Below are 14,400 nucleotides of genomic sequence, written 5' to 3'. Positions count from 1 at the left end.
CGGTGCTGAGGGCAGGGGCCTGCGGCGTTCTCAACGCCGTGGGGGCACGACATAGGGCGGGGCATGCATCGTCGAGGAGGGCGGGAGGCGGGGCTTTGAGCAGCGGGGCATGCGGCGTTGAGGGCGAGCGGGCGGGTGCGGCGTTGAGAGCCGCGGTGCGCAGCATGGAAACCGGGGCGTCGAGGAGGCCGGGAGGCAGGGGTTTGAGCACTGAGGCCTGCTGAGGGCGAGCAGGCGGATGCGGCGTCGAGCGCAGCGGCGCACGGCACGGAGAGTGGGGCGTGCATCGTCAAGGAGGCCGGGGTTGACGCATTGAGCGCCGGGGCGCGTGCCGTTGAGGCATTGAGGGTCGGGTGCGCGGCGTTGAGCGCGGACACGTGCGGCGTGCAGTGTCGAGGCCGTGCGCGCGGTCAGCGTCGAGTTGAATGCCAGGGTCTTCGACGTTGAGCGACCCAGCGCGCACTTTGCTGAATGGGCCCGGTGACCCGATTGGGTCGCGCTTCGTTGAGTTGAGCGCGTTGACTTCGGCATGCGATCACGTGCTATCAAACAGTGTCACGTATGTGGCGCGCGTGAACGCGTCGTAGACGTGTCGACGCGACGCGTTCCGGTCAGCATAAATACCGGAGACAATTCCGTCCAACTCATCCTGTGGCACCCCATCGATGCCCTATACCCAACTTTGCTTTGTGTGTTTTCAAGCAGACGTGCCCGAGGGTGGACGGTGGAGTCCCTGAAAACCCGAGATTGCCTCCGTCTAGCACCCATTTGTACTATCATCCCAACATGGTCTATACCCCCTGACAGTGCACTTAACGTGCAATACACTGAGGATCACAGATGCCAATCTGTCTCCTTGAACTGTCTATAGATGACGAATGATGAGCGATGTCTTAGGTGGTGCGCATGTATGCCTTAGGCTCATCTTCCTGCACCCAAGGTTAACAGTCAGGATAGTCTGCACCCATCCTGCTTCGGAATTTCAACTGAATGCTTGAAATGCTGCCCTACTGTGTTTCGTGCTGTCATTCAAGAATGGCATTGACTTTATGCTGTATGTACACTGATAACTGCAGTATATGCATTGAAATAGCCGGTTCCCGGGGTCCCAGCCAGTGCACAGCCTTCGCTTAGCCAAATGAACTCGGCAAATGAGCTGCTCACTCTTGCTTTCCATAAGATCGTCTGGTTGATCTTCTCGATCGCTGTTGGATCCTCGAGAGAAGAAGCGCTCACCATCTCCCTAGTCTGCAAAGCAGCACGAAAGCTCGCTATTCCCTTCGTTTTCTCGACCTTCAGAAGATGGCCTCCGAGGAAGATAGCCCGCTGGCCCGCAGCGTTGTTCGATGTCGCGGTGTTCCCCAACGTTGCTCGCAGCGACGAGAAAAAATCGCTTTTTGCACTGGTGCACAACATATGCCTATGCGACGCTCAAACCGATACTTCCTTATTCAAACTCGTCCTCAATTGGTGCCGCAACATCAGCAATCTCTGTGTCTCCGAATACGCCCTCGACTCTTTGGTGCGCTGGAAGGGTCACGCTCTCCCTAATCTGGACATCAGCCTGCGACAACTCCCCTATGTGCAGAGCATATATAGCCCTTCATCCAGGTATCGCACGTATCCGGTCGCGAATGCGGTGACGCATCTCCGCCTTCCCGGAATACCTTTCAACGTCGGGTCCAGAGTCCCCCGCTTTCTTAGCTTCTTCGCCAATGTCACGCATGTCTCGTTCATGGTCGAAGCGCACTCCGATGATATCCTTGTTCGCGCAGTCGTCCCAGCCCGCGTGAACTCCATTCAGTACTGGATATCGAAGGCCACCCTGCCCTCGCTGCAAATGGTGGTCATCATCCTACCGTACTATCGAGGCACACCTTTATGGGACTGGTGCACTCACTATCCACGGCCTGTGCTTGTCGAGGTGTATCAGCACGCTATTCGGACTGATCCCCGATTCTATCTCGTTCCCGTCAAATACGACTCGGATTGGAATAGGACTGCCAATGACATACACGACAGCTGGGAGGCAGAAGTGAGAAGTGGCGATTCTTTGTGGGAGCAGGCCCTGCGTGTGCGGCAGATCTGCATATCATGATCATAGTGTATCCGTTCATCAGTCGAAAAATTATCGAATCCAACGCACGGTGCGTATGTCGTATGGCTTGCATCACGAACGACGACAGGAAATTCAATGTATCTGTATTAGGACCCGCTTCCGGACGACGATCATTCCATAACTTCGGCCCTTTCCTCCAGTCACAGGGCAATGTCGATACAAGTAGCGCATCCATGCCTACTTCGTTGACCGCTATCACCCACGTCGTCTTTATCTCCTCCAATCGAGAACAGCGTGCCTTCTTGCGCTACGTGCGCGCAGGACCAGTGCCCTACGCTCTTCGTCACGCTGACAGACTGGTCGTCGTGGACGCTGGATTTGACCAGTTGTGCAAAGATTGGGAGGCGGAGGCCTGGGGCGCGGAGAGCGTATGGGACGAGGCGGTCCCGAGAATCATTGTCCCGGAAGGTTGCCAAACGTGCCCCGAGGCTGACTTGCTGACTTTCATATTTCAAGCTTGCTCCATTGACGTCGCACAGTGTAAATCACAAACGCGTTTTGTACTAATATCTCGCCCTGGAACAGCTCGCTATAGCGAGGGTTGTATCATGGTGTGATTGCGCCTGGCTGGGGTGTATATGTTTGCATGCGTGCTTAGGCGCCCGTGACAATGAACGAGATAGCACCTTGATGTCTTACCGCTATGACTTCCGCCCTTTCCCATCCCATCGCGAGGTTTCGAAAGCGTAGTGGATATGCTTGAAGATGTCCTCTCGCGAGTCGTCGCAGGGTTCACCCGACCTACAGCGTCGTCGCTTGCGAAGACTCGTCCGAAACCGCTGGCCTCCTCTCAGTCTACACCTCGGACATCCCGCAAACATGATCGTGTACCCAACGAACAGCGCCTCAATCGCGGCGAGTTGAAGACGGCCAGGCACCTCAGGCGATTGCCCATCGAGCTCGTCTGGCATATCCTCGACCTCCTAGCGTGCATATCCAAACAGGACGCCCTCGCCGTCTCCCTTGTCTGCCACGAAGCCCGGCGATATGCCTTCCCCCGTGCTCTATCCGTCCTCACCTGGCCTCATGCCCGCTCTTCCAGCTCGTTCAGCTGGTCACCCGAGCGCGTACCCGCCTTTCTGTCCAACGCCCGCCACGTCTGCATCCCGGACGCCTATTCCTCCTCCTACGTGCACACCACCCTCTTCACCCTCTTCCCACACCTCTCCAGCATCTACACCTGCGAGTACCTCTTCCGGAGTCCCATGCTCTGGAACCACATCGTGCCGCCCCCACACGCCGGCCGGCCCAGCCCGCTGCTCTCCGTCACGCTACAGGACCGGCCGATATCGTTCGGTGACGGAACTCACAGATCCCCGCTCGCGCGCCACGTTGAGCGCCTTCGCCTTCCCGTGCTCTGGTTCACGCCCGTCGTGGCCACCGACATGCCCGTGTTCCTCCGGTGCTTCCCCGCGCTCGGTTACCTCGCGCTCCCCGTCGTCCCTACGCTCGACGGCTCGGCCCGCGATGCCAATGTTGAGCAGCGCGTGCGTGCCGTCGTGCGCTGGGTCCGGCGCGCGGGCGTACCTTCATTACGGATGATCGTGCTTGTTCTGCACCGAAAGGCGTGGATCGCGTTGAATAGCGGTATGAAGCTTCACTCCAGGAAAATGTTTGAGCGCCTTTGCGAGTTCGCGATGGCGTTGGACGAGAGGGTTCATCTCGTGGTTGTGGACACGGCGTGTGACGAGCTGCGGAAGGAGTGGGAAGCGGAGGCCTGGGGCGCGGAGAGCATCTGGGACAAGGCGGCCCGTACACGGAGGGGCCTGATGCGCCAAGCCGCAGAGAATAACGTCAAACGTCTTCCCTAAGGACAAGCTAATAGCTGGACACATGAGGCAATATCCAAACTCGCAGAGCGCACATTTCCAACTTTGTGGGTTAATTTATGCGCTTGTGAGAACGAAGATCTAGGGGTCTATAGCTCTATGACCTTGCCCACGTCTCCTAGGAGGACGTTATCTATCAACCTCGTCCTGCCCACCCACATCGCCCCACTGAGAATCACCGGATGGGCCGGGTTCACGTCCGTGCTCTTTAGCCCGCCCTCCAGCACCTCGAACGTGTCCGAATCGTTCATCTCAACGTAATCGAGCTGGACATCCACCTCTCCGTAGCCAGACTTCGCCTCCTGCCGCGCCTTCTCGACGACGTCCACCGCGGTCCGGATGCTCTCGTCTTTGCTCGCGCCGGACTCCCAGGCGGATTTGGCGGCGTTGAGAGCGGCGTAGAGGGTCGGTGCGACGCGGCGATCGGAGGGCGAGAGGTACGCGTTGCGGGAGGAGAGCGCGAGTCCGTCGGTCGGATCGCGCATCGTGGGCACGATGTGTAACCGATCAGGCGAAGGGTACGCCATGAGGAGGTCCTTCACCATGCGCTTAAGGAGGAGCGCCTGCTGGATGTCTTTTTGCCCGAAGTAGGTGTGGTCCGGCTGCGGAGGACTTTCTATTAGCCTTTCGGCGCACCACGAACAAGACGCGGAATTCACGTTACCTGGATGGCGTTAAAAAGTTTTGTTACGACTGTGGCGACGCCTCGGAAGAACGTCGGTCGGCTGCGGCCCTCCATCTGGTGCCCGTACCCCTTCACCTCGACAAACGTCCCCTTCTGCTCAGCCACGTCCTGCGTGATGCCGGAGGGGTACATCTCCAGCACCGTTGGCGCAAAGACGGCGGAGGGCTTGCGAACCCGTGCTGGATCTTCAGTGGTGGGATGTGGTAGAGAGAGCGCATTGAGGAGCTCAAGGTCGTGCGGGAGCGTGCGGGGGTAGGTCGCGAGGTCTTCGTGGGGCGCGAACTGGGCTGGGTTCACGAATATGGAGAGGACCGTGAGGTCGTTCGATTGTAGGCTGCGCTTTACTGATCAAAATAATAATAAAGAAAGGAGAACCGGCAATTTTCAGAGTTGCGCAGTGAGAGAATTTGGTATGTCCATACCGAGAGAGAGATGGCCCTCGTGCAGCGCGCCCATCGTCGCGACGAATCCTACCGATTTGCCCTCGCGAAATGCCCTGTGTCGCCATTCGCGGTAGGCGGCGAGCGTCGTGAAGATCGGGATGCCCGACGGCGGCAAGTCTTGAGCGGACGACATCGCGCGAGCGATCCAGCGAGCTCCGATTTTGTGTGTGCTGGCCGAGCAGCGAGAGAGCCGAAGCATAAAGCGCTTGCGTCCGCAGACGAGACTGAGAGAGGTATTGTACTATCGTACGAGTCGGACGGGCAAAATCATTGCGATGGAGTGGGCATTCCGGCAGGCGCGGTGGTCAGGATGGCGAGTGGGCGCTGTCACGTGCAATCGATACGTCTTTTCCGACATAACGTCGACGAGGAGCCTTTGTTTTGTGCAGGCGTTCCCCTCGGGCGTTCTGGACCATCGAACCCTCCACTCTATGTAGAAAAGCGCTGTGCCCTGCGTATCGCCCTGGATATGTCGTAACTTGATTACCTGAGCTTGTCTCAGGTATCTCCCAGCCCGTAATTAGTCAGCATCGCTAATGGTGGCTGTGTTCGCAAGTTCAATCCCTGATTTAGTTCTCCGACTTAAAAACAAAACCGACGAACGTGCACGGTAAACGGCAAACATACACCGTAGATTCTACGCAAACTTCACTGATATGTACATGATTTGTTGGGCTACGGCGGTGCAAGCGAAGGTGGATCGGCGGGACCCCGTCCTTTCCTCTAGTGAAGAGGACGCTGGCACAAAATATCAACCGCTCGGCGTGGCGCTTCTGCCGCGAGTCGAAGCGCTCAGGTGACGCTGTTTAGTGGGAAGGCCGGCGCCATGATTGGGTGCGGAGGCGCCGATAAGGTCCAGATCACCGTTTCGCTTGCCCCGCCTTCCCCACACCGCGCCGACCGCCGAACCCCCGCAGGTAAATGAGAAGGCGCGCTGAGACTATATAGACTTGGGAGGGGAAGCCCGATCCGTCTTTGGGCAGCTCTTCCAGGCACTTCTCGCACCCGTCTCGCGCGTCCGTTTCCCCACCCATTCCATCTGATCCATCTCTTGGCGGATCTCTTTGCGGAAGGAACTCAATAAGGATGGAGAAGGCACATGTACAGGAACATTCACGGACGTCGGCGTCATCGACGGACGCTTCCGATGAGAAAGGGCGCGCGCGGCAGATCGAGGACGTCGGCGTCGCCGCCGATAGGGAGAAAAACGCGGTGGACGCCCGCGGCGCGGGCGAGATCGATACGTCCGGGGTCGACGAGCGCAAGCTGCTGCGCAAGCTCGATCTGGCGCTCATACCGTGGCTGTCGTTCTTGTATCTGCTGAGCTTCCTCGACCGCACGAGCATAGGCAACGCGAAGGTGCGTTATACGTTGAATGACACGCATATATGCGCTGATAATGGATGCCGGTTAGCTTTATGGTTTGGAGAAGGACTTACACATTAATGATTCGCAATATAACATTGCACTCATGATCTTCTTCATTTCTTACGCGATATTCGAGGTTAGTCGACCCCCTTCTTTCCTCGAGATTAACGAATTAAGCGTATATATGCGTTCAGGTGCCTTCGAACGTTTTCCTGAAGCGTCTTAGGCCCTCGATCTGGCTCTCGCTTCTCATGTTCCTGTGGGGCATCATGATGGTGCGCTTCTTCAGTCCTCATCGTGAATGAAGTCACGCTGAAATACGGGATCTATAGACCGTACAGGGACTGGTACACAACTACGGAGGGTTGTTGGGCATGCGATGGATGCTCGGTTTATTCGAGGCTGGGTTGTTCCCTGGAGGTGAGTCCGCCCTGTTGGTAACCTGCGTTGTACTGAACCATGTTCACAGTCAACTTCTACCTCTCTTGGTATGCATATATGCGTCCTGAATATATGCGTCAATTAATGACATGATACGTCCTCAGCTGGTACAAGCGCTCGGAATTTGGCATTCGAGCAGCCATCTTCTTCGCGGCCGCGACTGTCAGCGGCGCTTTTGGCGGCCTATTGGCTGTAAGCCCTTCGCCGACCTCGTCGAGAAAACGCGGGCTGATCGCACACGTTCGCAGGCCGCCATCGCCAACATGGATGGTGTCGCTGGCAAACCCGGCTGGTACGTGCCGCCCCCTCCCCCTCATCACTCTCACATTAACCCAATCGCATCATCTGATTCAACACTTCGTGTATCAGGGCATGGATTTTCATCCTCGAAGGCCTCATCACCGTCATCGCCGGCGCGCTCTCGCCCTTCATCATCCAAGACTTCCCCGACACCGCCAAGTTCCTGACCGAGCCCGAGCGCGCGTTCATCGTGAAGCGGCTCCAGTCCGACAACCAGTTCAGCGCCGCGGGCGAGGACCTCAAGTGGAAGTATATCCTCAAGAGCCTGTTGGACGTCAAGACTTGGATCGCGAGTGGGTACCACGTTCCACGCGGTCTCTATGGTGCTCATCGATGTAAAACCCAATAGTGCTGGTCTATGCGGGCAGTGACGGGCCGTTGTATGCGTTTTCCCTGTTCCTGCCGAGCATCATCAGCCAGCTCGGATTCAAGGCTACGCCGGCGAACCTGTTGACTGTTCCCGTCTATGTCTTCGCCTGCATCGTCACCATCGCGGCCGGGTTGTACGCCGATCGGAAAGGCCGTCGCGGTATACAAAACATGTTGCGTCTTTCCTCCTCCATTTTCAGCTTCCTCGCAGCCGATGGTGACCGCCATTTCGTAGGGTTTTCCTGTGCGTCGGTGCTGTCGGCTACATCATCCTCATCGTGTCGCGGAACGCGACGTTGTCGTATATCGCTGTGTATCTCGCCGCTGCGTAAGTGATCCCTGATCCGCAATCGGCGCTGTTGATGTCCGCTGACCGGAGCTGCGATCTGCGATCTGAAACAGCGGGATTTATCCCAACATACGTGAGTTTGATTTCGCCGTTCCGATCAACCGAACGGAATGATTTGACGCCGGAGGATTGCCATTGATATAGCGAACACGATGTGAGTGATTGGTGATAGATGACGTTCCTCGGGGATTCCGATTGATGCCTTTCTGTGCTAACAGTGCATGGGTATCCAATAACGTCGAAGGGTCATATAAACGCGGTGTTTCTCTGGCCATGGTGATAGGATTGTGGGTGGACCCACGGCTGGCGTAGTGGATGGTTAGCTGACTCTCTGACCGCAGCGGCAACATCAACGGGGCCGTCTCCTCCAACGTGGTAAGTTCTCCGCAGGCTGTCGGTTTTGTGGGCAAGCCGGTTCTGATGCCGAGGACGTGCAGTATCGAGGGCAGGATAAACCGTGGTACACGCTCGGGCACGGCATCGTCTTGATGTACATCGGAATCGGTGCGCGTTTCAGACACTCGCGCTATGTTTCACCTCGGCTGACCGTCATCGACATGTCGCCAGGATTGATCACGTCCGTCATATACTACATCGTGCTTCGGCGCGAGAACGCGGCGCGCGACCGCGGCGATCGGGACGAGATCATCAAGGGCGTCAACGACGACCCGGCGACGCTCAACTCGCGTCTGGCGGCGAACGGCCGGTTCGAGAGCGTCGACGACGCGCAGAGGGAGAAGGGTGACGAATGGAGCGGATACCGCTACACGTTATGAGGGAGCCGCCGGTCCTCCAGCACCGAGCAAACGACATATCATGTATCCATAGATTGTTTGACTGTATGAAACCCGTGATCACAACAAGGGTATATAAGTCGAGTAACAAAACAAGCTGGGTGCGAAGGTCGAAGTTTCCGGGTAATTCGGCAGCAACCACCGCCGACCATGCAGATCTTCATGGACACAACATCCCGTTCTTGGCCTGATGACCTGGCGAAGCTTGCACTATGGTAGGGAATAAGGTTGGCTGGCGCGACTGGGTTGCAGTAACTGTTACCTACAGTGGTTCTTGAGCTGATATGGCCGGGTGCGCTTGAAGGTTCTCCCACAGGAGCAGCGCAGATCGGGCAGCTCCGTATGCACCTCCTTATAATGGCGGCTGTAGTCGCGCTTGTGCTTGTACTTGCAAGTGCATGCAGGGGCCGGGCAGCCGAAGTGGCCGTTGGCGAGTAGGACAGCATCGGGGTATATGGTGGGGTCTCTGGCGAGGAGACAAAGGGTGAGCGAGCTGCTCTGGTTCTGTTGGCTTCGCGTTGGACTCACGCTAACGTGTCCGCAGTACCTGAAATCTCAGATGTCGCCGAATCCGACGACGGCGGGGTCTGCGGGGGAGATTGTGCAGCCGAGGAGCTGGCGGGATATTGTCAGAGTCGACTGCGGATCGACGAGCACCCAGCAGCCCAGGACATACACCGTCTGCAACTGACCCTGTGCTTGCTGCACGAAATCGAGCAAGCCGTCGTGGCGAGGGTGAGTGAACGCGCCCGGGATCGCGGCGAGAGGGGACGGCACGGCAACTTGGAGGTAGGGGAGGGCGGCGGCGGCGTTGGAGAACTGCAGTATGTGCTGGAGCATTGCGAGCAACGCGTGGGTCTGCGGCTCCTCTGTCGTATCTTCAGCGCCGGAAGACGAGGTACGGTGAGGCTGGTCCATCGTGAGCCGGGAGTCAGAGGAGGGAGAAGGGCGGTGGACCCAGCAGGGACCGAAGGATATGATGACCTTCCCCAAGATCCCACAGACAACGGCTTCGGCGACGGTCCGGAAGGGGGGCGAGGGAGGGTGGCCATGCTTAATTACACCGGTGAGCTGCTGTGCGGCCCAGCCCGCGCATGTGACTTGGCGGGCGGACGGGCGGGCGGGCGGTGTTCGTGTAGTCGAATCCCATTACGACGGCCCGGTTCTGGGCTGAGGCGCGAGTTCATCGCAGCCGTGGGCAGAGGGGAGGCGGAGGCGGTCGAGGTGCGTGGCACGTCCCCGAGCGGGGAGGAAGAAAGGAGGAAGGAACGGTGATTCCGGTGCCTGCGTGGTCGACGTCAACACCGCAATGATACGCTTGGGTGAGAAGAACTTACTATTTAGGAATCGCTTTTAGGGTTCAAATTGCATGCACCGGTATAATCAGCGGGGCATTCAGAATCTTCTTCAAGTTCGTCTTCGTAAAGAGTCTGTGATCCCGCCAGATGGTGTCGGCAACGTTTCATCCTTACTTTTCGGTCCGTGGCCGAAGCAGCCGCAGATTCGTGGTCATGCCATTCCCCGGTACTGCCAGTGCATCTCACACGTAAAAGCGAGTAGCTGTCTCGGCCTCTGCGCACAACGTCCATGCACTCTGCTTGTTTTGGAAACCTGAACGGACGAAAGCGCAGCCTGGAGTCGACGAAATCCGCCGGCCCAATTCAACGGCCCGCCTGCGAGAAGGTGAGAATTCACCTGTCATCGGAACGCGTGTAAATATAGCTGTGTCACGATGTCGATTGAGCGAGCTCCACGACGAGCATGGTCATCATCCTCGCGTCCTAGTGTCAGTCACAATGCAAGTGAGAAAGTTGGAGGCGTTACCTGCATACGCATCGTGCCTCACATTGAATTCAGGGAGCCGCGATTGGGTGCACTGTTTCCGGCGACGAAAGCAGAAGTCAGATTTCTTCGCGCAGTCATTCTGTATTGTCATAAAGTTCCATACTTGCGGACGTGACTGTAAATACTGTGTCGGTCACGTCTGCATGTACAGCACTCACGCATGCGTGCACGTACCGGCGGAGGACGTATATAGCTTGAGAGTCTTGGGGTTGAGAAGAGAGACCTTCCATAGCCTTTCATTCTACCACTTGAGGAATGTCGGCCCAAGCCTTACTCAGTAGCGCCCAGTTATCATCCAAATTTGCCGCATTCGCAGGTACTCGGTTAGGCCGACCAGCACGATGCAGGAGGTTTGATGAATGTCGCCTAATGACGATGCGTAATCCTGCGAAGCGCGAGCTATGTGCAAACGCTCAGTACGAAGAAAAATTAGATGCCGATTGTACGATGACAGTAGCTCGCATCGTCGCACGCAGATACCAATAGACAGTAGCTACATTCGTCCTTCCGCTGATCTTGTTGAATATTGACGAAACGCGTTCCGGACAGCGTACCGGTGATCCGATATAGGAACTTCACCGCCTCATAAATTGGGTTTGGATGGGGCATAGCCAAGGCCAAGGTCAGAATCAGATTATAACGGAGCAGCGATCATGTCAGCACAGCCTAGCACAACACCTACGCAAATAAACATCACCTAGGTACCTATGCTAAACGTCTGTAAGGGGACGAAGCAGCATAATCGGGACCAGAATCGACACCTTCAGCCCAATGACGGGCTTTTGCCTGCGCTATACTCATGTCCCCGACAAGGACACGCTCGAGGAGCGTTTCGGCGTGCTACGACGCCATTGGATCAGCTTTCAACGACGACTGCGCACTTGGAAACACGGCCGACGAACTGGGAAGACATGGTCAAGCCCTGTACGCGTGGAGATGACAGCGCAGGTACGTACTGCGCCGGGGGAGGCCTCTAGCGAGTTGTGTTAGAGACCACGCTCCTCGCCAACGCCGATGCCGGCTGCAGGTGCGGCTGGAATGCGAATTGGCATGGCGACCTGACCAGCCGGGCTGGCGACGGAGGGTTTGCGTTTAGAGAAGAGTTCGAGTAGTTCGAACGCGATATTGTTCGCTTCGTCAGTTCCTGACGACGACCCAGAAGGCGAGGAGCATGTAGCACGATCCATCATCAGTTGGGGTGGAGTGAGGGCGCGTGTAGTAGCGATCCGGCGCGTCCCCTCAAGATATTTGAGGGAATGTTCAAGTCAACCGGTCGTGACACGCGTGACTCCTACGATGAGCGATTTCAATACGCATAACACCCTCCTGGCATCCTGGAATGGGTCGAGGAGCTCATAATTTCTGATGTTCTTGACTGCGGGCAGGGAACCTGTTGGAGTTCGCGTGTGTGTCACGTTGTGACTGCAAGGACGTTCACGAACACGGACCATAGATGGACTAGCAGCTAGGGAGTAGAAATTACGTGTATCATGGATAGGCCAATGGCAGGAGACGCCAACACTGCCTAGATGAGCAGCGGAACCTAGGGCTGTTCTTTCGCATGGCATTGTTGCGCCTTGTGTGACTGTGGTTTTCCTTTTTCAGTCCGGCGAACGACAAAATCGACGAAGATAATCCAGGCTCGCTTACTGGACGCCCGTCATCCCCGGCGGAACTACATGAATGAACCACAACCGCCGCACCGTCATAACACGTAAAGTTCGTGGGGCCTCATCCTGTCCTTCCAAGCCAATAATCAAAGCGCATCCGCCCGAAATGGCACTTTTTGTCGAATCGATGAGGCCTTGCGTTGAAGACGGAGATATCGAAGTAGTGACCATCCTTCATGGGGGCTATCTGTCACGGGATCAACTTCGGCTTCGTTGCGGGACGATGGCCTCGTATGGGCATGGTTGCAATGACCAAGGGACTTCGCGCGGAATGTGGGACCTTGATGACGTTACGTAATCACGTTCAGCTTGGGCGTGTACAGGCAGGACTGGCTTTCCCATCTGCTTCCCATTGCCCCATTGTAAGTATGGAATTGGCGGCACTGGTGGATCTTCCCTTGGAAGCTCTAGATTGCCCTAAATTTCTTGATTGCATATCGACAGGCGCCTTGGGTCCGGACGAAGATGATTATCGTGGGATGGATCCACAGCTGAAGCGCTGAGAGCGCAAGGATGAACGCGCTGCACGGTATTCATAGTGTGGACATGTGGTATCAAACTTCTCATGTATCTGTCCGTTCCAGAAGCTCTGAGTAACGTTTTGATTCTAGTAGATTTGAGCAGACGTGGCTGCTGCGGGGACACATGCGATTTCGACTGAGTCTCAGTTTGGATTATTCGCGCCGAGCAAGCGCTCCCGCGATCAAGCGCCGATTGTGCGACCCGAGATTCGCTGTCGCTTCCGCTGCTCGCGGGATGGTTCAATCTCTTCCACTGACTTGTCCGCTCAGTCCGCTGCTGGGCGGGATTGGGACGAGCACCACCTTTCCCGTCGTATTCTATGCGTTTACCTCGCCACATACGCCTTCAGTTACCTATCAAAACCTCTACTAATACCGTGACTCGGCTCGCGCCCTCGCGGCACCAACCGGTGCTGGCACCTTCGCCCAAACTAGGCCCCTCCGGCCCCCATAACTTTCTAGTGTGTCCACCGCTTATATCGCATATACACTGACATCCACGACTCAAATACTAGATGTCTGTGTGGCCCACGGGACTTGCACAGTGCTATCGACGGAAATATACGGATATCCTGAGGAAATCGGAATGTTGGCGTTCGCAGTATCGAGTAATGCGCAGTACGGACTGAGGTGTGGGGGAGGCGCATTCTTATCGATGTGCTGGCGCGACCATGCGCACGGGTTCACGCTTCGCTGTGGTGTTGCTCGTCCGGACATCCTCATAGGATCATGGCGTGTCCGCGCCATGGCGCCGCCAAGTTCAACATCCTTAAAATGAGCTCGAACGCCACGAGGGACCAAGATGGGGAAGCGCACATATATCACGTACTGAAGACAGCTCGGGCAGCATTGTCTCACCCACCATGGTCACCCAGACGCATTCTAGTCTTTGCGGCTGTCATCGATGTGTGCGAGGAGGCACCTCCACGCCAATGTATTTGTCTGGGATAACGGATAATCCGGTCGGGCACGTTGTCTTTTCTGCCGCGATCCCTGCTACCAATGCTACTCATCCATCTGGCAGCCTCTCAACGTCGATGCAGACGATGCGCGCCGTGCGCAACCACGCCGTAGCAACGTCGCATCAGCAGTATCAATTGTACGCATTCTTACTCTCCCTAACATCCGGTCACCGAAGGCTTATCGACGTTTAGTGATAGGAGGGTTTGTATTCCCTCGCATTCAGCTCAGGTTCTGCCTCATGGAATACATGCCCAGCAGTGAGCTAGCATCTCGATCGCTTGGATGCGTTCTGAGCCTTGTGCATCAGAATGTCCCCAATCGTGTCCCGCAGCAGCGCGGCCCCTGTAGCGTTTCCGTCTCTTCCATCCTCGTCGGCGGATGGTATGTTTCTCCGCAAACGATTTCTGCCTGGACACTAATTACGCTCTTCGCAGCCGCCCTTCCACAGGGAGCCATGAGGCACATATGCTATGAAGCGCCGTGCTGTGGTACTCATGGCTTCTCCAGAGCGTACGATCTCAAAAGGCACAAGGAACAGGTTCACGATGGTGTGCGGCTTGATTGCCCGTATGGCTGCGGTCACAGGGTACAGCGCAAGGAGCATCTCCAAACCCACTGTACGTGAACCCATGAAGTCTCCAGTGCTACTTGATCTGATGCCATGCGCATGTCTATCCAGACCGTTCATGTCCTGTATATGCGCA

General features: G+C 56.5%; 3 protein-coding genes across 3 annotated transcripts; 2 read left to right on the top strand and 1 right to left on the bottom strand.

The window, feature by feature from the left end:
* Positions 1–1,138: 1,138 nt before the first annotated feature.
* PUNSTDRAFT_139128 (uncharacterized protein) lies at positions 1,139–3,930 on the top strand (the record flags this gene model as incomplete). Its single annotated transcript, XM_007388818.1, has 4 exons — positions 1,139–2,035; positions 2,105–2,147; positions 2,210–2,527; positions 2,867–3,930. 4 exons carry the CDS (start codon positions 1,139–1,141, stop codon positions 3,928–3,930), a joined length of 2,322 nt encoding a protein of 773 aa, XP_007388880.1.
* Positions 3,931–3,997: 67 nt separating this feature from the next.
* On the bottom strand, positions 3,998–5,346 carry PUNSTDRAFT_55920 (Pantoate-beta-alanine ligase). Its single transcript, XM_007388817.1, has 3 exons — positions 5,056–5,346; positions 4,613–4,977; positions 3,998–4,550 (listed from the first exon to the last, which is right to left on the bottom strand). Exons 1-3 carry the CDS (start codon positions 5,207–5,209, stop codon positions 4,038–4,040), a joined length of 1,032 nt encoding a protein of 343 aa, XP_007388879.1. The 5' UTR covers positions 5,210–5,346; the 3' UTR covers positions 3,998–4,037.
* Positions 5,347–6,058: 712 nt separating this feature from the next.
* Positions 6,059–9,448, top strand: PUNSTDRAFT_108949 (MFS general substrate transporter). Its single transcript, XM_007388816.1, has 19 exons — positions 6,059–6,435; positions 6,491–6,580; positions 6,639–6,719; positions 6,777–6,864; positions 6,914–6,932; positions 6,990–7,077; positions 7,134–7,177; positions 7,255–7,478; positions 7,535–7,727; positions 7,790–7,882; positions 7,957–7,976; positions 8,048–8,057; positions 8,122–8,190; positions 8,245–8,278; positions 8,341–8,407; positions 8,471–8,907; positions 8,964–9,163; positions 9,226–9,312; positions 9,374–9,448. The coding sequence occupies exons 1-16, from the start codon at positions 6,163–6,165 to the stop codon at positions 8,677–8,679; spliced, it is 1,602 nt and encodes a 533-aa protein (XP_007388878.1). The 5' UTR covers positions 6,059–6,162; the 3' UTR covers positions 8,680–8,907; positions 8,964–9,163; positions 9,226–9,312; positions 9,374–9,448.
* Positions 9,449–14,400: the final 4,952 nt, after the last annotated feature.

The sequence above is a fragment of the Punctularia strigosozonata genome (genome assembly GCF_000264995.1).
Source record: "Punctularia strigosozonata HHB-11173 SS5 unplaced genomic scaffold PUNSTscaffold_21, whole genome shotgun sequence".
Taxonomy (NCBI): Eukaryota; Fungi; Basidiomycota; class Agaricomycetes; order Corticiales; family Punctulariaceae; genus Punctularia; species Punctularia strigosozonata.
This window is presented reverse-complemented; position numbering and strand designations above follow the sequence as displayed.

Coding starts and splice junctions, on each gene's coding strand:
- PUNSTDRAFT_108949 (XM_007388816.1), top strand. CDS start 6,163: ATGGAGAAGGCACATGTACAGGAACATTCACGGACGTCGGCGTCATCG. Junction 7,479..7,534: donor CGTCAAGACTTGGATCGCGA/GTGGGTACCACG, acceptor AAAACCCAATAG/TGCTGGTCTATGCGGGCAGT. Junction 7,728..7,789: donor CGTCGCGGTATACAAAACAT/GTTGCGTCTTTC, acceptor GCCATTTCGTAG/GGTTTTCCTGTGCGTCGGTG.
- PUNSTDRAFT_55920 (XM_007388817.1), bottom strand. CDS start 5,209: ATGTCGTCCGCTCAAGACTTGCCGCCGTCGGGCATCCCGATCTTCACG. Junction 4,978..5,055: donor CGAGGGCCATCTCTCTCTCG/GTATGGACATAC, acceptor TATTTTGATCAG/TAAAGCGCAGCCTACAATCG. Junction 4,551..4,612: donor AACTTTTTAACGCCATCCAG/GTAACGTGAATT, acceptor AGTCCTCCGCAG/CCGGACCACACCTACTTCGG.